Below are 27490 nucleotides of genomic sequence, written 5' to 3' on the forward strand. Positions count from 1 at the left end.
GGAGAATGTTCACTAAGGTGATAATGAGTAGTTTTTCACTTATATTTTTTCTTTATTATTAGACTGTTCTACAATAAATACTGAGTTTTACATATATGTAGAACTTCACCTCCCAAAATATACACACCCATACATGCACACAAACTCTCCAGCCCATAATATATACAAACTCCACAAACATCCACATAACGCACACAAGCACGCATATCCCCTTGGGAGGCAGAAATGCTGAGTCCAGACGTGCCCCAGCCACAGGGAGGCTGAGAATGTGGCTGCAGAGAGGACGTGTAGACCTCGGGCCATCTCTGGCTCTCAGCCAGCAGGAACGGTGGGCAGTCTGCCACCAACAAGGAAGTGACATTCCTATTCATCCAAGCCTTCCAGTCAACATCCAACCTGCTTGTCTGGAGACTCTGAAGCGCAGGCCCTGAAGGGGAGGCCCGGCTGTGCTGGTCTGTTTCTCTGCTGGAGGAGTGAGAGGCAGGGGGCTGCACAGCGCTCAAAGGACGGCTGGGACGTGACGACCTTCCCGACTGGCCTTCCCGGAGCAGAGGGGAACTCACCGCTGTCAGAAATGATTTGTTTTTATTCCTGAAAGTTTAGGAAACACAGGAGGAACTGGACGGAGGGAGATAAATGCTAACACGTTAATTGGAAGTTCCTTTTTCTTCCACTGAAAGAGAAAACTTGATGGAGTGGGAAATGCGCATAGCGCAGATGTATGCTTTTATATGCAGAATGGATAAACAAAAAGGCCCTATTGTATAGCACAAACTGTATCCAATAGCCTATGATAAACCATAATGGAAAATAATATTAAACAAAGAATATACATATATATAACTGAACCACTTTGCTGCACAGCAGAAATTAGCACAACATTTTACAATCCACTATATTTCAGTGAAAAAAAACCGATAATAAAAAAGAGAAAACTTGTAGTGACTTTTGAACTGGCTTTGTTGGTTAGGCCTCAGTTTTGATGGAGTTTATTAATAATATCAAATCTATTATCATAATCAGCCTGCTCCATGTTGGAGTATATTGTGACCCAGAATAAGCAGGTGACATATGACCTGCGGAGGTCATTCTAGCTTTCCTGTTGAAGGGAACAAAGGATGCCAAGCATTAGGACAGAAAGGAGGAAAATCTCTGGTTCCGTGAACCATCCCCAACCTTCAGAGAAGAATCTGAAGAGATTAGCAGCAAATAGAATACAGCGCTGTCCAGAGTGTAAGGCTCACACCGCGTGGGCCCTGCTGCCAGACTCCAGGTCTAGATCCAGTTTAGAGTCAGCATAAGAAGGTCACATGATCAAGGACCACCTTTGGGTGCTCTGCTTAAGGCAGAGAAGAAGAGAGAATTCCTAATTTTCTAAAAAGACACAGTTTCTACCCTCAAAAAGTTTACATTGCAGCTAGGAAAATAAAATGGATACTCAGGAAACAATTAGAAAAAAATCTCCGTCTCTCCGTCCCTCCGTCATGGGCAGTGGAGATCCTAAGTGTTGAAGAGGTTCACAGAGATATAGGGCCACCATGGACAACCAGAGAGGTCATAACCTCTGTACAGTTTGCAAGACCACACCTCCTTCAATGCTTATGGAAAGCCATGATCCCAATCATCACTAGCCTAATGAGGAACAATCCCGATAACAGAAGAAGGTGCACTAACATAAATAACCAAAATTTTATTAGTTTGTAACTCTGGTGGATTAGGATCGTGGGCCATCCATCTATCACCCCAAAGTTTCCCAATTGTTTCCTTCTGTTTAAAAAAATTCAGATATAATTTACATACCACAAAAATCTACCACTTTAAAGTACACAATTCAGTGGTTTTTAATACATTCACAAGATTTTGCAAGCATCAGTTCAGTTCAGTTCAGTCACTTAGTCGTGTCCGACTCTTTGCTAAACCCTGTACCCAGTAAGCACATGTTGAATCACGGCAGTCATGTCTGACTCTTTGCGACCCTGAGGCCTGTAGCTTGCCAGGCTCCTCTGTCCATGGCATTCCCCAAGCAAGAATACTGGAGTGGGTTGCCGTGCCTTCCTCCAGGGAATCTTCCCGGGCCAGGGATCGAACCCTCATCTCCTGCGGTTCCTGCATTGCAGGTGGACTGTTTATCACTGAGCTGCCAGGGAAGCCCATACCCAATAAGTAGTCACTCTTCATTCCCTTCTCCTCCCAGCTCCTGTCAATCACTAATCTACTCTTCATCTCTATGGATTTGCCTCTTGTGGATATTTTAAGTCAAGGGAGTCACGCAGTACGTAGCCTCTTGTGTCTAGCGTCTTTTACTTGGCACACAGTCGAGGTTCATCCGTGCTGTAGCATGCGTCAGTTCTTGTTCCTTTTCTCAGTTTCTTCCGGGCATCCTGGACGGTGGTGCCTGTGTGCTCATGAACACCTGCTCTCCAGCAGCCACTTGGGAGAAGTGCCTTGCAGCGGCTACCTCTGCCCTCTGTGTGGATGCTGTTTTCCATGCCTCGGTTCTGTCTTCCAGTTCTTTGAACTGGAAACCCCTAAAGCATCAAATAGCATTCAGTTCCCGTCAGTCCTGCCTTCTTAGAACTGGAGCCATATCCCATTCAGACGTGGGGAAATGGAACCCTGTATACACGTCTCTGGCTCTTTCCCACTTACTGTATGTACAAAAGAAAATGAAGGCGGTACCTGCTGGATTGTTGGTGTGAAGGAAAGAAATGTATACACTTAGGGAAATTGATTTCATGAAGTTCCAGGTGACAAAGTTGAGGATCAACACAGTGTCTAAGTTTGATAAGCCAGGGATTCAGACTAATGTATTTCTCACCCTGGATTCTGGAAGGGCCTCTCTCTGGCATCTGCAATGGGTCTCCTTTTGTCTTTTTTGAAGCACAGAAGCCAAAGAAACAGGGAACTGAGTAGCTGTAAAGACAATTACTTTTAGGACTCTAGTGAAGTCTGTCTATTGATCGATTAATCAGTCAGTCAATATGTGATTTCTCTATCAACAAATACTGGGTCTTAGCATCATGCTACTTGATAATATGTACTAGGTTCTGATACATCTGTGAAAGAGCTTTCCCAGTAGCTCAGTGATAAAGAATCCACCTGCAATGCAAGAGACACAGGTTCAATCCTTGGGTCGGGAAGATCCCCTGGAGGAGGGCATGGCAACCCATTCCAATATTCTTGCCTGGAGAATCCCATTGACATAGTAGCCTGGTAGGCTACAGTTCATGGGGTTGCAAAGAGTCAGATATGACTGAAGTGACTGAGCATGAACGCGCATATGCTTGTGGAAAAAGAGGATAAAAAAGAAGAGAAGATAGCAGAACCTGTGTGTTTTTTCACTCCCAGGAGTCAGCACCTGTGTTGCTATGTCAAAGGGCTGCTCTCAGGCCTCAGGGTGGCCTTGGCCTGGGGTCTCTGCAGGCTGAAGGGCCTGCAGTCTACACCCCTGGGGGGCAGTCCTCAACCAGGGACTGACAGGGCCGGGCCACAGAGACTGAGTTCTCTGACTTGGGTATGTCAAGTCCAGACATCTTTATTTTTCCATTTTCTAAGCTACTTTGCTCACATCCCGAGGATCCCCTGGAGGAAGGAATGGCAACCCCCTCCAGTATTCTTGTCTGGAGAATCCCATGGATAGAGGAGCCTGGAGGGCTATAGGTCATGGGGTTGCAGAGTCAGACACAACTGAGCAGCTAACACTTACCTTTTTTCCAAGGTATAAAGACTAAATCAATGGATATAGAAGGTTTTGAAGAAACATACTCACAAATACAAAAAATTATTTTAAAAAATAGCTTTTGATTTTTTTTAAAAAGGGAATCTTGTGCAACTAAGGGGGGATGTCTCAAAGAATGAGGCCAAGAATGTCCCCTTGAGTCCTCAGTGGGGTTTGAGTCTTACCATGACCCCAGACCTGGCATGTGACCATGCATTCATTAACCTACCACCAGAAGCCTGTTTATACCTTCCAGCAGGGCTAATCCATAAATGTCCATGAGAAATTAACATGTGTTACAGTATTATTAACTAAAGTATAGACTTTGTTCAAATTTCACAAAATTTTATGCTAATGTCCATTATTTGTTTTCATTCCTTACTCGATTCCCCTTTGCATTTAGTTGTATTGAGTAGCTTCAGCTAACTGCAACAATTCTGATAAATTCTCTTTTAATTTTTATTCTTACAAATATTTTCTAATTTTCCTTATTATGGTTTCTTAGATATACCCATCATTTAAAAGTGGACATTTAATTTTCAAATACATAGGGTTTTTAAAGTACCTTTTATATTAATTTATCATTTTGATATTAATTTCTCACTTAAATGCTTTCTTCTCTACAATCAGTCTTTTAACTTTATTGAGGCTTTCAATGGCCAAGTCAAAGATCTCTCTTAATAAATGTCCAATTATACTTGGAAATATGCGGGTTATTTTCAAATATCTTTTGATATTGATTTCTAACATAATTCCACAGTGGTAAGAGAACAGATCGTGTGATTTCAATACATTTAGACCATGACACTTTTGCACCTTGTTTTATGCCCCTGGATATGTTCTAGTGTTTCCTGGTTTATAGTCCATGGGAACTTGAGTAGGATTTATATCCTGCTACTGGGTAAAAATTGTATAAATCTTAATTATGTTGACTTGGTTCATAGTGTTTTTCACGTCTACTATAGCCTTCTACTTTTCTGTCTATTCATTCTATTAGTTTTTGAGAGTTTGATATTGAAACTCCAACTAAAAATCTTAGTTTATCTACTTAAAAAATAATTTGTAATATGTAGTAGAACTATATGTAACTTTGTTCTGTATTTCCCAAGCCTCCTGTAAATGTGCTATCATTCTTTAATAATTAAAAAAAAAAAGACAGAAAAAATATAACGGTCCATGAGGAGCCCCAGCAGAATTAAGAATAGAGAGAGAAGGCAAAAGAGGAATAGAAAAAAGGGCGAGGGGAAAATGGGGGGAAGTGGATGGGAGGACAGGTGGGTAGGGAACAGATGAAGAAGTAGGGATAAAGGAAAGAGAGGGAACAGAGTGGATCGTGCAGGAGGGTGATGGGCCCCATTGGCAGCTGCTCCTGTTACGAGCACATCTCACGTCCTGGGCTCCCCAGGCACTGGGGCTGTGGTGGAGGCCCCATTTGCCACGCCCAACCCTTCTCTCAACTCGCTGGCTACCTTTCCAAATTTTTTGAGGAGGAAAAAATGTCTGGGAGGGTCTCCAAGGCAATCTGACCTTGACCCCCACAGACCTGCTACAGACCTTGGGCAGAAGGTAACCAGGAGAGTCAGGAAGCAAAGGCCCCGATCCGCTGGCAAACAGAGGGCCCTCAGTGAGCATGCCAGCCTGTAAATTGTCCTTTTGTTTTGCAGGCATTACAGAACACGGTTTTATTTCATGTGACTGTGCTATTTCAGGAGGAGTAAATATTGCCGGCGGTCTGTTTAAAAAGGCCAATGACCTGAAATGGTGGGGTTTTTTCCCCCTTTTCTTTTCCATTTGAATTATCTCCAAGAGACAGGTCTGCCCCAACATCATGCAGTTTTAATTCCTTGGCTTTCAGTTCTAACTTTCTCTTTTTGTCTCGTGACACGCTGGACTGGCAAACAAAAGGGAGAAAGATATGAGATAAAGCCGTGAGGAGCTGACCGAGGCCCAAGGAAAAGAAGGGGGAGACGTCCAGGCTGCAACCTGGAAGAGGGCATGGAGCCACCGGCTCTCTGTCGCCTTCGCTGCTTCCGGAGCTGTTGTTGGACCTGTAATTACAACCTCTTTCCTCTGATTTCCTCTGTGAAAATAGCAACATTCAGACTAAGCGCCGAGTAGAAAAAGGCAGTACACAAAGGATCAGGGATTTACAAATACAGTTAAAATTACAGGATTGTTACCCCCATGGTTTAGGTCTCTGAAAGGCAGGTTGGGAAGAGCGAGAGGGCACATCTCTTGAAACTTAAGTCCTAAAATACCCAGGTGTGTCTCTTTGGCGGCCTTGTCAAGGAAGATTCACCATAGTCTTTTTTTCCACTGGATGTCAGTCATTATAAAAAGGAATGTCCCTGGTGAGGCACATCCCATTTTCCAGATTTTTATTTTGATGTTTTTAAGATTCTCACTCACCTTGTAGTTTTTCAGTCTCTTTTCAAACTCATTATCTCAAAGGAGAGGGTGGAGGTTATCCTTGTCTCATTATCCCAGTCTTCTGGGACCTGCTTTTCCTTTTATTTTTTTTTTTTTTGTTTTTACTTTTTGGCCCCATAATGTGGCATGTAGGATTTTAGTTCCCTGACCAGGAATCGAACCCGTGCCCCCTTGCAATGGAAGAGTGGAGTCTTAACCATTGGACCACCAGGGAAGTCTGCTTTTCCTTCTAGACAAACAATGTGTTCCTGCTGACACTATCATGTTCTTACATGACCCAGCACCCTGGTCATGGCTCACCCACAAGGGCCCTCCTATGGGATTTCTTAACCTGGGACAAGGAAAAATTATCAGGAAACTTCATCTCTGGTGAAAAAGGCTATCACAAGGAAATATGGACATGGAAAGTGGAGCCAGCCTGTGCCATGAAAGAGAACGAAGCAACCATGAGAGAGAACCAGAGACAAGAGGCAGAGACAAAGGCCTGGCCCTGAAGTCCTTAGTTCTAGTGGTTCTTGAATCCATGTATCCCTAAGCTTTGAAGAGGATGAGATGGTTGGATGGCATCACCGTCTTGATAGACATGAGTTTGAGCAAGCTCCAGGAGTTGGTGATGGACAGGGAAGCCTGGTGTGCTGCAGTCCATGGGGTCGCAAAGAGTTGGACACGACTGAGCGACTGAACTGACTGAAGCTTTGCTTAGTTTAGATACTTAACTTCCCTTGAATCCCATGAACTAATATATTCCCTTTTTTGTCTAAACTTGTTCCTGTGGGGTTTCTGGTGTGTGCAACTGAAAAGCCTTGACTAATATGGCTAGATGCCAAGAATTCTCTAGGGAAGTTGACAAAGAAAAGTTATCAGTGCAGCTTCTCAAAGTTAGTTTCACAAAGGGTTAAGAGCAATATTTAGAGTATGCTGACTGAATTGCTGTCACTACCCTACTTCCCAGAAAGATAAATGGTGGGAAGACGACTGAAAATACCCCAAGCAGCAGATATGACTCAACTACTGTAGAAGACAAAGGAATACGGGGAGAAGACCTGTGGTCTGGCCCCTGCCTTCACATGGAATCACGTAGCAGTTTTCTAGATAGGAGATTCCCATTAAGATATCAACTCTCACTATCAGATCTACAGTAAATGAAACCCAATTTCCATGTCTGCTTCTCCATAGACCTGAAAAATGCAACAGACCATCATCAGAAGAAAGCCTGTCCTCTGCTGAGAGTTGTCATCTCCACACTAGATGACTGCAGTCCTCTTTGTGTGTCAATGGGGCAAGTGGACTGGCATGGCATGATGGTGCAGAAAATGCCCTGAACTGGGATTTCAGTCAAGGTTTTGCTACCAAGCACTTAGAAGACCAGTTTCCTCATCTGCTGAACAGGGAATTGGGCTAGTTGTTGTTGTTCAGTTGCTAAGTCATGTCTGACTCTGTGACCCCATGGACTGCACGCCAGGCTCCTCTGTTTGGGCTAGACGACCTCTAAGATCCCTTCTAGCTCTTATATTCTGTAACTCAAAGGTAAGTCACTGGCCTAGTATCATTCTCCACAGTGAATACTATTTGCTTTCCACCAAAAGTGGAACAGAGAAGAAGTTCAAACATTTTGCTTTCTCATATTAAGGTGAGATGATTATTTTTTATAAAATTAGGGTTATTTCTAATATACTATTAGATTTTAAAAATAAGTTTGCTGCATAAAAATAAAAAGACGCTTACTCCTTGGAAGGAAAGTTATGACCAACCTAGATAGCATATTCAAAAGCAGAGACATTACTTTGCCAACAAAGGTTCATCTAGTCAAGGCTATGGTTTTTCCTGTGGTCATGTATGGATGTGAGAGTTGGACTCTGAAGAAAGCTGAGTGCCGAAGAATTGATGCTTTTGAACTGTGGTGTTGAGAAGACTCTTGAGAGTCCCTTGGACTGCAAGGAGATCCAACCAGTCCATTCTGAAGGAGATCAGCCCTGGGATCTCTTTGGAAGGAATGATGCTAAAGCTGAAACTCCAGTACTTTGGCCACCTCATGCGAAGAGTTGACTCATAGGAAAAGACTCTGATGCTGGGAGGGATTGGGGGCAAGAGGAGAAGGGGACGACAGAGGATGAGATGGCAAGATGGCATCACTGACTCGATGGACGTGAGTCTGAGTGAACTCCGGAGTTGGTGACAGACAGAGAGGCCTGGCGTGCTGCGATTCATGGGGTCTCAAAGAGTCGGACACGACTGAGCGACTGATCTGATCTGATCTGAGGGGCTTTCCTGGTGGTCCAGTGGCTCCCAGTGCAGGGGCCCCCGGATTGATCCCTGGTCAGGGAACTAGATTTTACAAACCACAACTAAGAGTATGCTGCAACTAAAGAGACCCCCATGCCCTGGAACAGAGATGAACAATCTCATGTGCCTCAGCTAAGACCTGTGTAGCCTAAATAAATAAATATATATTTTAAAATATCTACTATCTGCTCAGAAAGGAGTAATATAAATACATATAAGAATCTATTATACTAATACCATAAAAGTTACATTTCAAATCAGTGGGACAGATTAGTCAATAAATTGTGATACATACATGTTGGGGTATAAATGTTTCTCTGGAGGGATCTGCAGCATGGCGAAAGCGGATGTCTCTGATGAGGGAAATGTGAGGCTGGGGAACTTGGGCAAAAGGGTGGATTTCCATTGAATACACTTGTGTACCTTTTATAGTGCTCTGTCATGTGAATCTATTAGCTCCAAAGTCTGCCTGAGTTCAAACCCCAGCTCCCCACATTGCTAGCTCTTAATCTTGGGCAAATTTTTCCCACTCTCCGAGCCTATCTCTTTATCTGTGAAATAGGGTCAATAACTTAGCTTGGTGCTGCCTGGCACAGAATAAATTCTCAGAAATGGAAATTATTAGTGAAAAAATAAATGTCCACTATAAAAATATAAATACAAATAAGCAAACAAGAAAGAAATTAAACAATCTGTCATCCTTCCTATCAAAGATAGCATCTGTTAATATTTTATATACACAAATGAGATATTTTTGTATACACATATATACTTTTTTTTCTTATGAAAACTGGATCAGAATATCCATTTTGTTTCTCAGGTGGGTTGTCACACCATTTAGCAGCATGCTAAAACCATCTATGTTAATAAATATGTTTGTATAGCATTGATTTTAACAGCTACATGTTAATCTGTTGTTTCTCTCTCCTTAGTCACTCAATCATGTCCAACTCTTTGCAACACTATGGACTGTAACCTGCCAGGCTCCTCTGTCCATGGGGATTCTCCAGGCAAGAATCAGTTGTTTGTGTGCACCTTAATTTATTGAATCAATCTCCAGTGGCTGGATAGCTGGATAGTATTATTTTTCATTATTATAAACAATCTTGTAAATACACTTCCTGGGTCAGGAAGATCCTCTGGACTCCACTCCAGTATTCTTGCCTGGAGAATTCCATGCCAGTGGGGACTGGTGGGCTATATAGTCCATGGGGTTGCAAAGAGTCGGACACAACTGAGCGACTAAGCCCACACACAGAGCATATATATATATGTTCTATATGTATATATAGTAGCCTGCCATGTTCCTCTGTCCGTCAGATTCTCCAGGCAAGAATTCTGGAGTGGGTTGTCATGCATTCCTGCAGGGTATCTTCCTGACCCAGGGATTGAACCCAGTCTCCCACATTGCAGGCAGATTCTTTACCGTCTGAGCCACCAGGGAAGCCCATATATACATATATTTTAAGACTTGTAAGTGAGCTGCTGCTGCTGCTGCTGCTAAGTCGCTTCAGTCCTGTCCAACTCTGTGTGACCCCACCAGGCTCTCCCGTCCCTGGGATTCTCCAGGCAAGAACCATGGAGTGGGTTGCCATTTCCTTCTCCAATGCATGAAAGTGAAAAGTGAAAGTGAAGTGGCTCAGTTTTGTCCGACTCTTAGCGACCCCATGGACTACAGCGCACCAGGCTCCTCTGTCCATGGGATTTTCCAGGCAAGGGTACTGGAGTGGGGTGCCATTGCCGAGTAGCCAGTAACAATTCAGTGAGGTTAGGGATGCGGCCCATCCACACGTGTGAGTCAGGCTCTTTGAGGCTGCAGGGAACCATCTGATTCCTCTGTATCACATGACCTCCCACCATCCTGGTCACAGCTGGTTGGACTGGTATCCTCTCCCCAACAAAGGCAGTCATCTGGAGGTTGGCCAAAGGGCTGTGTGGGGCCTGCAGGAGACCTCTGCCCTTAGAGGGATTCCTTTCCTGGATCGTGACTGAATTAGTGGCCTCTGTTGCCAGGTGGCACAGTGGTAAAGAATCCACCTGCCAAGGCAGGAGACTCAAGTTTGATCTCTGGGTCAGGAAGATCCCCTGGAGAAGGAAATGGCAACCTGCTCTAGTATTCTTGCCTGGAGAATCCCATGGACAGAGAAGCCTGGCGGGCTACAGACCACGGGGTTACAAAGAGCTGGACATGACTGAGGGACTTAGTGAGAAAGCAGCTTCTGTACAAGGGGCAGGCAGGGTGTTAACTCCGAGTTAAACCCCATTAACTGTAACCAGAGGGTTCCCTACGACCTGACAGAGAAAAAGATCCCTTCCTGTGTGAGGCCCCGGGATCACCCTGCCTAGCTCCAGGTAGTTTAACTGGGAGGGTGAAAGTGTGTTTTCTGGAGCCAGAGAGCCTCGGTTTGGATCCTGGCTCCTTCCTGTATGACTTTAGGCTAGTCTTTTAGCCTCCCTGTTCCTGAGTTTCCTCGTGTGAATATAAGGACAACAAGGCCTACAACAAAAGGCTACTGTGAAAACTAAAAGAAGTAACACAGAAAAGCCTTTGGAAGAGTAGCCAGTATCTAGCAGATAGTATTATTCTGCCTGTGCTAGTAGGGTTTGCACTACCTAGAATCTCAGGAATTTAAAGAGCCCTACAGGTGACTGATATCTGCAAGGACAAGCAGATGACTTCAGATATCTTGTTATTACTCGTTTACTTTTTAAGTACTTCTGTTTCCTCCCCCGGATTTGTGACCTCCTTGAGGGCATGGGTTAGGCCTGCCAGGTAAGTGTCTGATTTCATGACTGATTCTGCTCTTTGGTGAGAGAGTACTTTCTGCGCAGCCTCAGCACAGCCAGTTTGGACCAGTGCAGTGGAAGGCGGTCTGCTCCCCTCCCCCACCACAGCCTTCCTGAAGCTGTTCTCCCTGGATGGCCCAGTGCCAGGAACCTTTCCCGGCGTGTGGAAGCCTAGTGCTGCATGCAGAGCTGAAATTTTGGGACTAGAATCTTGTATCCTAGTCTGCAGGCTTAGAAAAACATCCCCACCAAGGCTCACTGAGATTCTCCTTTGGCTTGTGCCAAGGGCCGTCAAATTGTAGGGGTACAATCTGTTTTGGGGACTCCTCCCCCTAGGAAGACAGTACATCTGCCTGCTTCCTGAAAGATGCTCCAAGTCACACACTCTGGTTTCCCCTTCTGGGGAAAACCTCTGTCCCTGAGGTTAGAGTGCGTGCTAAGTTGCTTCAGTCATGTCCGACTCTTTGTGACCCCGTGAACTGTAGCCTGCCAGGCTCCTCTGTCCATGGGATTCTCCAGGCAAGAATACTGGAGTGAGTTGCCATGCCCTCCTCCAGGGGATCTTCCCAACCCAAGGATCGAACCCCACTGAGGCTAGAGCCTCAGACAAATAATGGAATAAAGACAGTGAAATTTGTTGGCCCTTCTCACCCCTTGCTGGAAAAGATTGAGGGCAGGAGGAGAAGGGGATGACAGAGGATGAGATGGTTGGATGGCATCATTGACTTGATGGACATGAGTTTGAGTAAGTCTGGGAGTTGATGATGGACAGGGAAGCCTGGTGTGCTGCAGCCCGTGGAGGTTGCAAAGCGTCAGACACGACTGAGCAACTGAACACCACCACCCCTTTGGTCTCCTCTGGACACACCTGCTGACTTTTCTGCGCCACCAACACATGCCTCAAATGCCTGATTGCTAAGCGGCTCCTGAGCCCCAGCTTCCTGTTAGCTGGAGAGAAGCTTGGCTGAGCAGGGCAACCAGAGAGGAAGGTATCCCAGAGGCCTGGCAGCAGGTTTAGTACTAAAGCTATTGGGGAACAGGGAATTACTTTTTTAGTGTTACCCTGTGCCAGATATTATGCTGGGTATGCTGCATAATAATAACAATAATATTAACATCACATAGCACTTGCCATGCCATTCAAGGCACTTTATACAATCACTACCCCAAACCGATGGAGTAGGTAGTGTTATTATATCCATCTTACAAATGAGGAAACCGAGCCACAGAGACATTGAGTAACTCACTTAAGGTCCCACAGCTACTAAATGGCACACTTGGACATATATCAAAAGCTTTCCCTCTTTTGATTGCACTGGGTCTTCGTTGTGGAGTGCGAGCTTTTTGTGGGCTCCCTGATTGCAGCATGCAGGCTTAGTTGCCCGCCCCCCACCCTGGCACTTGGAATCTTAGTTCCTGGACCAGGGATTGAATCCACCCCTACACTGGAAGGCAGATACTTAACGTGGTGGCAGTGAACCACCAGGGAAGTCTCCAAAGCTTTTCAGTTAATGTCTAAGTATGATCATGTATGAATGTCCACTTTTGATTCTCTCAGTAACTCTATAATAGCTTATAGGTTAGTGTGGTCCCATCTTATGGGTAAGAAAACTGAAGCTTAGAGAGCTTAAATATGTTCAAGTCACATAGCGATCAGTGGGATTCATGCCAGGCCTATCTGACTCCATGACATCTTGATACAGAGAGAAGACCTTGTAAGTGGAAGGAGGCCACTGCAGGACCACAAGGATCGGGGATGTGCAAACTGGGTGTGCTGGAGGTTGCACAAGCACAGCAAAGGAGCCAGACCTTGAATTACCTGCTCTTTTGCGACTTTCAAGCTGCACCAATTAGCAACACGGGTGAGCTGATTTAAATCTCAGAGTGGCAAGCCTTTTAGAAAGGTGAACCCAGTAGAGCTGAAAAAATGACTCTATATGCAGTCAGGTCACCAAATGTCAAATCTCAAAGCATTTCTCACTCTCTTTCTAAACCATCTTGGAGTTTTTCTTCTCTCTTCTTTCCACTGGGATTTTTCCAGCCCAGCTTCAATCTTCAGCTCAAGATTGTTCCGGGTCTAGAATCCCAGAACTGGAAGGAACCTTAGACATGATCTAATATCCCTTGTCAAGGCTAATTAAAGCAACTTCTACCTCTCATTGTATGTTTAAACCTTTTCCCCTTGACCTGAGGAAGAAGACTTGCCCCTTATTAATGGGGCTCAGTGACTGACTAGCGGTGGAGCTATTTCAGGGACTTACTTGGAATCATACAATGGAGGCTGATGCTGGCACTGTCTTTTCAAAACGGCTTTGCCTGCCAATCTCCTAATACCACCAGCAGCCAGGCCCTCACTGGGGAAGGCAGGGGGCCTACTCTGCCTTTTTCTAAACAGAGGGACCCCTTAGAAGGGTCACTAGGAATATAGAAAGAAATAGCATCCATTGAGAAACTCACCTACGTATAATGATAACACTGTGAGAGTGTCTTAACAGATGTCTGTAAGGAGTTTTATGTGAGCTCTCCAACCATAAACTACCAGTACCTGCAGGTGTCCACAAGCTTCACTAAGGAAGAGACCCACAGAAGAATCTGAGGCCCAGGGAAACTGCAGGCCTAGAGGCAGCAGAGTTTACCAACTGAAGGCAGGCATCACTGACTTTCCAATTTGACTTTCCCCTTTCCAGCGTGGGACTATGACAAATGACATACCTTGGCATTCCCAGGCTTTATTTCATTGTGCAGCTGTCTGGGTGACTCCCCATACTAAAGTGGGAATGAATGATGACTATAAAATCGAGTTCATAAAATGAATGGCTATACATCTAAGTTAGACTTTACACAGATTCTTTATCATCATCATTGTTATCTTGACCATCAAGCGCTAACTGATTACCTAGCTCCATTTAGATCAAATGAGTGAGGATGAGGTTTGTCCAGTGGGGTGGAGGCTTATGCCGAGCTCAGCATCTGTGGCTCCCATGCCCGCTGGGGCCAAGTTCCCAGCTGTGGCATTGCTGAGGTCCTAACACCCCCAGGGACAGGGGAAGATTTGACTGTAGAAACAACACGCATATCAGCACATCAGTAATCTTAGTCCCACACCAGTTGTTTCTTGGCAGAAGCTAACGGTTAACATTAGTTAAATGCCTGTTAAGCGTCAGGCACTCTTTAGAGTGCTGTATATAACTTGGGCTTCCCTGTTGGTTCAAACAGTAAAGAATCTGCCTGCAAAGTGGGAGACCAGGGTTTGGATCCCTAGTCGGGAAGATTCCCTGGAGAAGGGAATGGCTACCCACTCCAGGATTCTTGCCTGGAGAATTCCATAGACAGAGGAGCCTGGTGGGCTACAGTCCTTGGGGTTCCAAAGAGTCAGACACCGACTGAGGGACTAACACACAAAGGTGCAAAAAGTAGATGCCAGACTTTCTGGGGTGGAAAGAAAACACAGTTTACAGCAGAGATGAAAGTGACGAGGCACCTGTCACAGATGATTGGGTACTTAAAATACAATTTACTGACTTTTGTTCACGTTGTGGGTAATTCACATTCCTTTGCTCAGCTAGGGTAGATGACCGAATCCTTGTTTCCAAGTCTCTCAACTGGGAGAAATATAAAGTCAGGGAGAAAAGAGAAAACCTAAAGTAGGTCCTTGTCACCTGAGATCAATGCTATGATCAGGTTCTGATAAGTATAGTAATGATGCTGAAGGTTCAGTGGAGATTTTCCTTCTCCCTTCAGGTTTTGACTTTTATAACATCTGCCACCCCCTTTACTAGAGAAAACAGAGTGGATAGTGTGTGAGGATGTTCCAGTTGGATGAGCCACTACATGAATGTTCCAAATGCTAATTCTTCCACCAAAAGCATCCCAATAATTTCATTCCTCCTGACCAAACTGGATAATGCAGGGGTAAGAACATAAAGAGAAGTGGTGCTTTTAAACATAGGTCTGGGCCCTGCTGGTCCAGTGGCTAAAAGTCCACACTCCCAAGGCAGGGGGGTGAGGTTCAATCCCTGATCAGGGAACATTAGTAGATCCTGCATGTCATAACTAAAGATCCTGAGCACTGCAATGAACATCCCAATGCAGCCAAATAAATAAATATTAAAAAAATAAAATAAAATATGTCAGGTTTCTCTGGTAGCTCAGTGGTAAAGAATCTGCCTGCCAACGCAGGAGACTCAGGTTTGATTCCTGGTCCGGGAAGATCCCACATGCTGAGGGGCAACTAAGCCCGTGTACTACAACTATTGAACCTAGATCCTGGGAGCCGCAACTACTGAGTGCATGCACCCTAGAGACTGTATCCCCAACCAGAGAAACTGCCACGAGAAGCCCATGCACCGCATCTAGAGAGTAGCCCTTGCTTGCTGCAACTAGAGAAAGCCTGCACAGGAATGAGGACCCAGTACTACCAAATAAATAAATAAAATTATATTAAAACATAGATCTGACTTAGTAGTCTTTAAATAATCACTTATTATGATATGAGAGAGGGCTACTTTAGAGTTCCATCTCCATTGAGCAGAAAACTTGGCCAAAGGGCCTCAGTGGACTTGACTAAAGGGATTTGGTCTTCCTAAGTAAGAACTCCCACAAGGTAAGAAAACTGAACAAGAGAACTTCCTTCTTTACAGCAGGATGGATTCTTATTGGACTGAGATGGTCGCTGAAGTTCAGCCTACATTGACATAGAGGAAAAGAGTAGATCCTCGCTATTCCATGGGTGGTCCGCAAACCAGCAGCCTCAGCCTCACCTGGGAAATTGTTAAAGATACAGGACACCGAGGCCCCACTTGCCACCTACTGAGTAAGGATCTCCCCTTTGACAAAATTCCCAGATGAAGCTCTCGTACCTAAGAGACTGAGAAGCACTGGACTGAATGACCTTTGCAGGTTCCTCCTAGTCAGGGAGTTGATGGGCCGCCCATGTTGAAAAGCAACGTGGTCCCCCTGCGAGGGATACCAGGCTGCTAAGGAAGCCTGAGGCATGCTGCTGTCCCCGTCCCAAGCCACAGCTCTCTGCTCATCTGCTTTTAGAGGACACGTTTCTTCTCACGGGGACCGCAGCTGCAGTCCCTCTGAACACACACCAGACTCCCTGTGGCAAATTCCTGGGAGACCACATAGCTTGGGAGTCCAGTGGGTGTTCAAGAGGCCTGCAGCTGCGATACACTTGACACTTGACGTATGCCTCCCTCAGGCCGCTCGCGGACACCCAGAGCGAGGAGCCAGGCAGGCAGTCCAGCGGTTTGTGCAGACCCTAGCTCTCCCCTCAGTGGTGAGAACTGCTGCATGAACTACCATTCATCTCATTCTCATCTGCTGAAGAGTCACAAGGCAGCTCACATACTTTCCCTAGAAAGCTTTGTAAAAGTCATTGTTGCACGAAAGTGAAAGTCACTCAGTCGTGTCCGACTCTTTGCGACCCCATGAACTATATAGTCCATGGAATTCTCAGGCCAGAATACTGGAATGGGTAATCTTTCCTTTCTGCAGGGGATCTTCCCAACCCAGGGATCAAACCCAGGTCTCCCACATTGCAGGAAGATTCTTTACCAAATGAGCTATCAGGGAAGCCAAACAAACTGCCCTTTCTGAGGCCCGAGCTCAGGACCATCAGATTATGAGACTGACACTGCCTATTGCACTAAGAATTATTCATAAATATCAATGAGACAAAGAGCATCCAAAAGTCACGTGGAGAGTGAGAGTCTCAAGATATGGGCAACAACCCTCTGACCAGGGCATCTAGTTCACACACATACACACCTGTGTCCACTCAGCTGCTGGTATCAACTACGAATTTGGTCTTTAGGGGCTGCTCTAGCAAAATACTATAGATTGGGTGATTTAAGAGAGGTTTATTCTCTCAAAGTTCTGGAGGGAAGAAAGTTCAAGATCAAGGTGTAGGTATATTCAGTTCTTGGTGAGTCTTCCTAGCTTATATATAGCCGGCCGCCTTCTCACTGTGTCCGCACATGGTGTGCAGAGGTAGGGGGTAGGAAAGAGAAAAGGCAAAGGAAGCACTCTGGCGTCTCTTTACTCTTCTTTTAAGGGTGACAATCCCATTATGGAAGCCCCGCCCTCATGACCTCCACTAAATCTAATTATCTCCCCAAGGGCCAGCCTTCAAATACAATCACACCGGGGATCGGACCTCAAGAGATGAATTCTGTGGGGACACAATATAACTATCAAGGTAATCGACTTCAGAGAGCCCATTCTCTGATCCATATTTTTCTCAATAAATCATATATTTGTGGCTAATGCTAATATTTTTATTGTACTAAGGCTATAGTAATTAAAGCAATGGAAATTTAAAAATTATACATCTTCATAACAGCCAGTTGTGCTACAGAAAAGCAGTTCACCCGTGTCTAGGGTCTCTCCACTCCTCCACTTTTGTTGGACTGTTGTCTTCAAAGATGGGTGGCACTGAATATTCACAGTAAGGAGATCAGAGGCTTAAGAATTAGAATGTTCTGGGTTAATAAGTGATTCTATGATTCCACACCTATGACCCATCTAAACTTTAATTTCCCCACCTATGAAATGAGTGAGTCATAATGACTTCTACCATTATATAGCATTCTATTGTTGTGTGAAGGTTAAATGAAATATACATGAAACACTCTGCCACAGAGGAGACATTGACGACAATGGTGGTTTTAATATTGCTGCAGTTGATATTACTGGACATGATGCTTATATCTTTCTGCTCATATGTGCTTTCTACTCAGACTGAGACCTCCAAAAAGCAGGAATCAAATTTCCCTTAATTGACTCCTTCTCATGTTCCTGAGATTATCTAAGCTCTCCTGCTTCCTGTAGCTCATGAAGCCGCTCATGGAGGGCTCTGTTCTTGGGGAACAGAACTACTGTGGCCACTTGCCTGACTACTGACCAAAGAACTCCTGAGTTCTTGAGCTCCCAATAAAACTTGCAGTGCAAGTTAGCCCTTGTTTGGTAGGAGGCCAGGAGTTCTCTGACTCTCCAACCCACATTGCCCCACCCTGGTACGCACTGATCTTTATCCATACCTCGTTACCTTGCCTGCTTACCCTTAACATAACTCTTCAGCCCTGAGCACTGGTTTTCAATGGTGAGCTTCCCCTCACTTTCTCTCCCATGTCTGCCAGGATTCCCTGGGGTCAGCTATCTGAGCAGGCACCTTGGATCATTTTCAGTACTTCCTGGGTAGGTCACCTGTACTTTCCCAGAGTAGAAGGAGGCCTCATTTCTACCTGTCCATGTGGTCCTAACTACACCAAGTGACATCAAAGTCTGTGGTCATTCATCCATGGAAAACCCACAGCCCCAGAGTTCATCCCAATTCCTTTGTCCAGCGCTCCTGAACCACATGAATGACTTGGTTTCCCAGGTAAAGGCTCTGGGCCCTACTTGACCCCCAATGCCCACTCCTAATCAATCATCCAGTTATCTCTTCTAGGAAGCTTTCTACCTCTCTCTCAAGCCAAGCTGGATTTAGGGCCTCTCCACCAAGCTTACCTCCACCCTTTCCCTCTGTGTTGGAATGAACTATGTCTCCGCCTCCCCACTAAATCACGTTCCAGGAGGGCTGGGGCCATGTGTTGTTCATCTCTGTATACCCAGCACTTATCACTGTGTGTAATACGTTGTAAGCATGCAGTAAATATTGAAGAAAGAAAGAAAGAGGAAAAGAAAGAAGGGAAGGAGAAAGGAAGAAAGAAAAATAAAGAAAAACAGCCATAGGAAGAAGGAAATAATGAGAATCAGATCAGATCAGATTAGATCAGTCGCTCAGTCGTGTCCAACTCTTTGCAACCCCATGAATTGCAGCACGCCAGGCCTCCCTGTCCATCACCAACTCCTGGAGTTCATTCAGACTCACGTCCATCAAGTCAGTGATGCCATCCAGCCATCTCATCCTCTGTCGTCCCCTTCTCCTCCTGCCCCCAATCCCTCCCAGCATCAGAGTCTTTTCCTATGAGTCAACTCTTCGCATGAGGTGGCCAAAGTACTGGAGTTTCAGCTTTAGCATCATTCCTTCCAAAGAAATCCTAGGGCTGATCTCCTTCAGAATGGACTGGTTGGATCTCCTTGTAGTCCAAGGGACTCTCAAGAGTCTTCTCCAACACCACGTTCAAAAGCATCAATTCTTCAGCGCTCAGCCTTCTTCAGAGTCCAACTCTCACATCCATACATGACAACAGGAAAAACCATAGCCTTGGCAACCCACTTCAGTACTCTTGCCTGGAAAATCCCATGGACGGAGGAGCCTGGTAGGCTGCAGTCCATGGGGTCGCTAAGAGTTGGGCACAACTGAGTGACTTAACTTTCACTTTTCACTCTCGTGAATTGGAGAAGGAAATGGCAACCCACTCCAGCATTCTTGCCTGGAGAATCCCAGGGACAGAGGAGCCTAGTGGGCTGCCGTCTATGGGGTCGCACAGAGTCGGACACAACTGAAGCGACTTAGCAGCAACAGCAGCAGCAATTCTGTAAAAGTCTTCCCAGTAGCCCTGAGCAGTGAAGCTAAAACCCATCCTCCCCTCTATTTAATCTTCCAACTTCTCCCTCCCTGTTATTAATGTAAAAATAGAATGAGTTTATATATACTCATTAAAATCATTGGCTAAATAATAATGATAGTTCCTGGAGCCCTGGGCCATCAGCAAGCTCTATAAAATACTTTCTACTGACAGGAGGGCATAAAACCATCATCAAACATGAACACTGAACTTTTTCCTGGTCACAGATACACTGTCCAATCAAAGGTCAAGGTCAGTCACTTTTGGTGTACTGAGCCCTCTACAGCTGACAAACATTTCCACACACATCCAAGGAGCCGGGGACCGAACAGCTCATAAGGATTCACTGTTGGTCATGATCACCTTATAGGTGTCTCCACCAATGGTGAGGAGCAGGGGCCCAGAAAAGTAAACAGAAAAAACAAAACAGCCAGATAACCCAGAAAGCATCTGCGTGTGTACACACAGACACACACACTCAACAGTTTAACTTTCCTAACAATGTTTTGCTCAGATTAATAATTAAATGGCCTATGTACTTTGACTGGAAGCCAACTTCTCAGCAAGGAGAGGTGATGGAGAACCATATCCATGAGGTGAGCCTGGAATGGAAATTAGCCAACCCACCATGCAGATAATCTAGTTTCCAACCTTCATCCCCTATATCTTCTCTGCTTTTGTTCACCTCAGCATTTTACCGAGGGATTAGGTATAAAGATCCCCTGGAGGAGGGCATGGCGACCCACTCTAGTATTCTTGCCTGCAGAAGCCCATGGACAGAGGAACCTGGTGGGCTACAGTCCATGGGGTCGCACAGAGTCGGACACTACTGAAGAGACTTAGCATGCATGCATGCATGAGAAAGTTCGGTCTACAAACTTTGGTCTGTTCCAGCCAATTCAGTCCTTGTTCTCTCTACACTGAATAGGACTAACACTTTGACCCTGAAGCCTGAGCCCAGCTGTGTCAGTTGTGTTTGGAGACAGCTCCTCTTGGCCTCGGGGGCTCATCCTCAGGGGCTCATACACCCACACATGTCCTTTCCCTTCAGCAGATCCTGCTCTCAGAGGTATCCTGACACCTTCCTGACAAAGAGTGCATACACCCCAGGATTCCCTTTGTGTCAAGAATTTCCTTCCTGAAGGTGGAAATCACGTGGCAGTTAGCCCCCAGGGTACTGGATAAATGAATGTGGTGGTAGGAAGAGATAATCTATGATAGACTACTTTCTAAAAATACTGTCAAACGTTTAATGCGTCTCCTGAGAGGAAGAGAAGAAAGTTAACAAAGGGTCCAAGGGGAGCCCAGCTAGTGCTCAGGTAAGGGAGGTGGAAGTGGGGAAAGGAGCCTGAGGAGGAAGAAGGCGCAGGCCACAGAGGGGAGTTGTCTTCCCCAAATCCAAGGAGGGCAGCGCCTCCGGGACAGCAGAAGGTCCCCTGTCCCCCAAGGCACCTACCGCCTGAGAAGCAGGTTCAGGGCCAGGCCGGCCTCCTTCCCAGTCCCCTCCTCTGCTTCCCCCTTCCCTCCCCGTCGGTTTTCCTTCCATTGGTTTCTGTTGACCATTTGTGTGTCGGTCCCGTGTGGGTGGTGGGAATATGAAGACAATAAAAGAGTTCCTAACCTCAAGTTATCAAGCAGTAAAACCAGTAGTGAACGTGTTCCACAAAGCAAACAACGCAGGTGCATCGCAGGGCCCGTGTGAGGAAAGGTGCCAGCCCCAGGGGACCTCTGTGGGAACCGTGGCCGTTTTTACCTGCAGCCTTTCAGGAGCAAGGTCGGTCTCGGTGTTTTTCCACTGCTCCAAATATAAAAGAACAAAGAGACTAGACAAAAAATTCAATGTCAGACTCTTGATTGGATTTTGTTTGGAAAAAATAAAAAATCTATTAGAACTTTGGCAATGCCAAAGAATGCTCAAACTACTGCACAATTGCACTCATCTCACACACTAGTAAAGTAATGCTCAAAAGTCTCCAAGCCAGGCTTCAGCAATATGTGAACCACGAACTTCCAGATGTACAAGATGGTTTTAGAAAAGGCAGAGGAACCAGAGATAAAATTGCCAATATCCACTGGATCATGGAAAAAGCAAGAGAGTTCCAGAAAAACATCTATTTCTGCTTTATTGACTATGCCAAAGCCTTTGACTGTGTGGATCACAGCAAACCGTGGAAAATTCTTAAAGAGATGGGAATACCAGACCACCTGACCTGCCTCTTGAGAAACCTATATGCAGGTCAGGAAGCAACAGTTAGAACTGGACATGGAACAACAGACTGGTTCCAAATAGGAAAAGGAGTACATCAAGGCTGTATATTGTCACCCTGCTTATTTAACATCTATGCAGAGTACATCATGAGAAACACCGGGCTGGAAGAAGCACAAGCTGGAATCAAGATTGCCAGGAGAAATATCAATAACCTCAGATATGCAGATGACACCACCCTTATGGTAGAAAGTGAAGAGGAACTCAAAAGCCTCTTGATGAAAGTGAAAGAGGAGAGTGAAAAAGTTGGCTTAAAGCTCAACATTCAGAAAACGAAGATCATGGCATCTGGTCCCATCACTTAGTGGGAAATAGGTGGGGAAACAGTGGAAGCAGTGTCAGACTTAATTTTTGGGGGGCTCCAAAATCACTGCAGATGGTGATTGCAGCCATGAAATTAAAAGATGCTTACTCCTTGGAAGGAAAGTTATGACCAACCTAGACAGGATATTCAAAAGCAGAGACATTACTTTGCCAACAAAGGTCCGTCTAGTCAAGGCTATGGTTTGTCCAGTGGCCGTGTATGGATGTGAGAGTTGGACTGTGAAGAAAGCCGAGCGCTGAAGAATTGATGCTTTTGAACTGTGGTGTTGGAGAAGACTCTTGAGAGTCCCTTGGACTGCAAGGAGATCCAACCAGTCCATCCTAAAGGAGATCAGTCCTGGGTGTTCATTAGAAGGACTGATGTTGAAGCTGAAACTCCAATACTTTGGCCACCTGATGCGAAGAGCTGACTCATAGGAAAAGATCCTGATGCTGGGAGGGATTGGGGGTAGGAGGAGAAGGGGACAACAAAGGATGAGATGGCTGGATGGCATCACTGACTCGATGGACTTGAGTTTGGGTAAACTCCAGGAATTGGTGATGGACAGGGAGGCCTGGCATGCTGCAACTCATGGGGTCGCAAAGAGTCAGACATGACTGAGCGACTCAACTGATTAGAACTTTCCTAGAGGTCCATTGTTTAAGATTCGGAGCTTCCACTGAGGGGAGAATGGATCTGATCCCTGGTCAGGGCACTAAAGATCCTGCATACCACATAGCCATTAATAAATAATAAAAGTTAAACTCTGCAAGGCCTTGAGAAAAAAAAATTTTTAATCTGTTAGAAGGCTTAACGGGGGACATTTTGAAACTCTTTATATAGATTGAAAGTGAAAGTAGCTCAATCACGTCTGACTCTTTGCGACCCCATGGACTATACAATCCATGGAATTCTCCAGGCCAGAATACTGGAGTGGGTAGCCTTTCCCTTCTCCAGGGGACCTTCCCAATCCAGAGGTTGAACCCAGGTCTCCCCCATTGCAGGCTGATTCTTTATCAGCTGAGCCACAAGGGAAGCCCTCTTTATATAGATTAGGAATTAGGTAATTTGGGTAATCATTATTAATGTTCTTAAATGTAATAAAGATTATTGTGAATATGTAGGAAAATGTCCTTATTGCTCAAGAGGTGTGTGTTTAAGTGTTTAGGGTCACGTCTATATTTTACTTTGAAATGGTTCAGAAAAAAAAATGTATATATACAGCAAAATGTAAGCAATTGTAGAATCAAGGAGAGGGACCCCAGTGTCAATTGTACTATTGCTTCACCTTTTCCACCTGTTTGAAACTTTTCCTAATACAATCAGTTGAAAACATTCTCTCCCCTTGCTAGCTGTTACACTAAGTTCCCAGTAGAAAAAGGCCATTTACGGAGCAGTTCACCAACCAGTAATCATAGCTGAGACTTGCCGGGTGCCGGGAAATTCTGAGAGCCAGCATGTGTTCTCTCCTTCAGTCCTCAAAACAGCCCTGCATCAGTGTGGGCTTTCCTTCACAGAGAGGGGAAACTGAGGCTCGGCCAGGGCAAGCCCTCAGCCCACCTCCCACCACTGGTAACCCTCAGGACCAGATCCCAGCTTGGCTTTGATCTGGTTCTAGGCCACGAGCTCTTAGCCACGATCCCCAGGAAACACTTTGAAATACAACATTTAGTTGAAGAGAGGGTGACAGAAATCATTTCCAAGAAGGCCAGTCTGTCAGTCTGTGAGCCCAAACAAGAGCCTGTCCTGCTTTAATAAGGAGAAGAAAGGCCTCCAGGGGCTGCAGGGGAGGAGAGGCCACCAGTGAGCGGGGAAGGGCGGAGAAGGAGGAAGCTGGGAAGGAAACGTGGCCTTACCTTGTGTACTGACAACGATTTGGGGACAAATTGAAGCTAGCTGTAAGGCAGGTATTTCTCTTTGGAGCAGCGAAGTATTTTCTGTTTAGTAGAGAATTTGCTACAATCAACACTGCTCCACATCACTAATGAAAGCTGGGGTGGGGGGAAAATCACAGCTGAGACCTATCATGGTGTCTTCTTCCCACAGGCCTTCTTAATCAAGGTCTCATTATGTCTGAAATTCCTATTCACTGACCCACCATTCAGGACACGCAATACGATTTATGAGAGCGGGGCTGGGCTGCCATTCCCTACCCTGTTACCCTTGGTGACCTGGGCCAGAGCGCGCTAAGGGCAGGGTGTGCCCGGCCAATGGCCTCTATAGGAATTTCAACCCCGACCTCAACTTACTCGCCCTCTGCTCCTGTCTCCTGACTAACCAGCCCATGCACATGGCAAAGCCACTGTTCCGGAGCCATCTGGCAGATCTACCGTGTAATAAACCAGGGTCAAGTTCTATTTTGCTCTTGATGTATGTAATGTAAGAGTTGGGGAAATCATGTAAAAAGTCAGGAGGATGTAAACACTCCAAATACCAGTCTCCCAGGGATTTGGCATTAGAACAAAAGTCACTTCCTTCAGTGCCCTTTTCTTCTAGCCCAGCTTTTCCTGTTAGGGCAGAACTACTTTATAAAACCTCCATCTAGTGGGGTGTGCTGAGTAACGGGATTGACCACTTGTGCAGGGAGGCAAAGGGTTGCCTTTTGCAGAATCTAGGGACCACCCTGGCAAGTTTGTTTGTTTTTTAAAGAAGCACAATCATGCCAGCTGATTGCAGTAGATATTTCTAGAAAATTCACACCATTGTGATAGTTACAGACCCTTCTTCAGCCAAAGACCAGGGCCAACAGACTCTCAAGCAGCTCTCAGAAATCAAAATGTTGAAGTCAACTCTCACGATTCCTGAGAAGCAGAAAATTCAACTCAGTGGGAAAGGAAACCATCACCCAAACTTCAGAGAACTACAGAAATGACAGCTCTTTTAACAATCCCCAGATGAAACGTGCACCAGGGCAGGGACGCGGCAGTGGGAGAACATTTGTCAAAATAAACAGCTTTCACAGGGCATTTCCCCCTCAAATAGTACTCCTGTCCTTAATCCATCCTCAACACCCCATGGCTGTAAGCATCTGATTAGCTGCTGCACAAACCTCACCTGCTCATCGCCAGAACTGGTTCCCTTCCTCTGGCTTCTCTGAGCCCCAGGACTCTCTCCTCCCAATAACCTTTGCAAAGGTCAGCATGAAGCAACCCTCTCTTGCTTAAAAGTTGTGGCTGCCTTCCGATGCCTTACATGATAAACAGGCACATTATTTATCTGACACCTAGGACTTCAAGACTCCTTCAGCCTCCTTTCCCCTGATATGATGGGATTAGAGGTGTGCTCACAAGCAACCTTTGTCCCGGTCACACAGATTTCTCTAAATTCTCGCCCTGTCTCCAATTTGTGGCTCCTCACAATACCTTTTCACTAGCTGTTCCCCTCCTAGGATGCTCTTCTTCCTTCCTCTGGGTCTACAGATGAAACTGAGGCTTTAAGACTCAGCTCATATCCTCAGTGGAGCTCATCCAGAAAACTCTCTCTCCTTCTACATATCAGAGACCACACACACACACACACACACACACACACACACACACACACACACACCCGCCATGCTCCTAGCTTACCTCCCTGGCCGTTCAACCATCACACCTCTTCCCAGGGCCCTGCCCTGCCCTCTGTTCGCATACCTGCTGCCTACGTGGGCTGGGAGCACTAACGTCAGGACAGAGCCCACCCAGCGCTCATCTTCACGCTCCTGGCTTTTATCACAGTGCCTGGCACCCAGTAGGTCTTTTATAATGTGGAAGGAATCTAGATTCTCCCCAGCCAGCAAGTGTGCTAAGTGTGTTAGTCACTCAGTCGTGTCCGACTCTGCGACCCCATGGACTGTAGCCCACCAGGGTCCTCTGTCTGTGGGATTCTCCAGGCAAGAATACTGGAGTGGGTTACCATGCCCTTCTCCAGGGGATCTTCCCGACCCAGGATCGCACCCGGGTCTCCTGCATTGCAAGCAGATTCTTTCCAGCGAGGCCAGGGCTCGAATTCTACCCTGTCCATGTCTTCCCGGACACCCGACAGGCAAGATTTCTGCCTTGCAGAACTCTGTATCCTGTATGGTCTGTAAATTGTTCCTTCTCTCTTCCTGGATATTTTGCTACTATTTTCTAGAATTTAAAAAGTTTCTTCTGCTCAACTAGAATAGGCTTTAGGGAAGTCGCACTGTTTACTCCTTCCCTTCCCCAACCAGCCTCCAGTTTTGTTTAGGAGATACTGTTGATTGCTTTGTTGGGTTGTCCTTTAAGACATCAACATCAATTGTTTTCAAATCTTTTCGTTTACAAAGTTTAGCCTCAAGACTGACTCTGTTCTCCATTCAGAATCCGAGGGTTTCTGCAGGATGATGATTTGGAAGCTGCAGGAAAGCGAAGGGCTAGTAGAGGGGGAAAGGTCCTGACTCCGGGCCCTGGCACTGTCCCCTCTGTCTGTCCTGCCGCCTGGCCTCCTGAAGGCTGGGTGCTGTGCTCCCTTCCCAGGGCCAAAGTGTTCTGAGGCGACCCTAGATTTACACACTGAAGTCCCCCTCGGACTTTCTTTGGGTTACCCTTGTGGGACGTGGTTCTCTGCTGTTCTGATAATACTAAACGGACAGGCCCTGCAATTCTCTAACTTACTTTGTTTCTGTGGCCCTAAGGGAGGAAATTCAGAGCCACTGCTTCTTTGTAACCTTGGAGAAACTTTTTTCTGCCTCACCATTTCAGAAATTCTAAAATGCAGATCTGGGGGAGGAGGAAGATATGCAGAAAAACTCACCCTTGGCTCCCACCTGCCACTTTTTATCACCAGCTTCTGAAGAGTCCAGCTGCCCCGAGGCCTGGAGCCAGGATGGTGGTGAACTAGATAGAACTAGAGGATGCTCTAGAACAGCCTCAAAATGGTCCCAAGGAAATCAGCTGGCATCTTGACGCACCACTCATCCCCTACCTCTATGACCTGATCTTACCCTCCCACGTCATCTTGCCACAAACTCCCCTCAAAGGCAGGGGGCCAAGAATTTGTTAGTTGAAGGGGAGGAGCCTTCCCCCAGTGGGCTCCCACAGCCCCACCTGCCTGTATCCTTCGGATGCTGGGCTTGACTGTTGGTAGGATAGAGATTCAGATCTACACAGCTGCTCACAGGCAGGGATGGCCAGGAGTTAAGGCTAGGAGGGCAAGGGTGGGAACTAATTAATGGAGAGATG

At 45.9% G+C, this 27490-nt stretch overlaps 1 protein-coding gene across 10 annotated transcripts; it reads right to left on the reverse strand.

Annotated features, from left to right (window-relative positions):
• On the reverse strand, nucleotides 1-25804 carry LOC129654084 (uncharacterized). Of its 10 annotated transcripts, none has more exons than XM_055583670.1 (4): nucleotides 25362-25804; nucleotides 24164-24244; nucleotides 21491-21532; nucleotides 1-565 (listed from the first exon to the last, which is right to left on the reverse strand). In XM_055583670.1, exons 1-4 carry the CDS (start codon nucleotides 25367-25369, stop codon nucleotides 385-387), a joined length of 312 nt encoding a protein of 103 aa, XP_055439645.1. In that variant the 5' UTR covers nucleotides 25370-25804; the 3' UTR covers nucleotides 1-384. The 10 variants fall into 10 exon arrangements, 3 of the variants coding, with proteins under 3 accessions (XP_055439645.1, XP_055439643.1, XP_055439644.1); XM_055583668.1 differs by having other exon boundaries at nucleotides 1-591; XR_008715391.1 differs by lacking the exon at nucleotides 1-565 and adding an exon at nucleotides 17387-17688 and having other exon boundaries at nucleotides 21491-21560.
• Between the last annotated feature and the right edge of the window lie 1686 nt (nucleotides 25805-27490).

Source organism: Bubalus kerabau, chromosome 5 (genome assembly GCF_029407905.1).
Source record: "Bubalus kerabau isolate K-KA32 ecotype Philippines breed swamp buffalo chromosome 5, PCC_UOA_SB_1v2, whole genome shotgun sequence".
Lineage (NCBI taxonomy): Eukaryota > Metazoa > Chordata > Mammalia > Artiodactyla > Bovidae > Bubalus > Bubalus kerabau.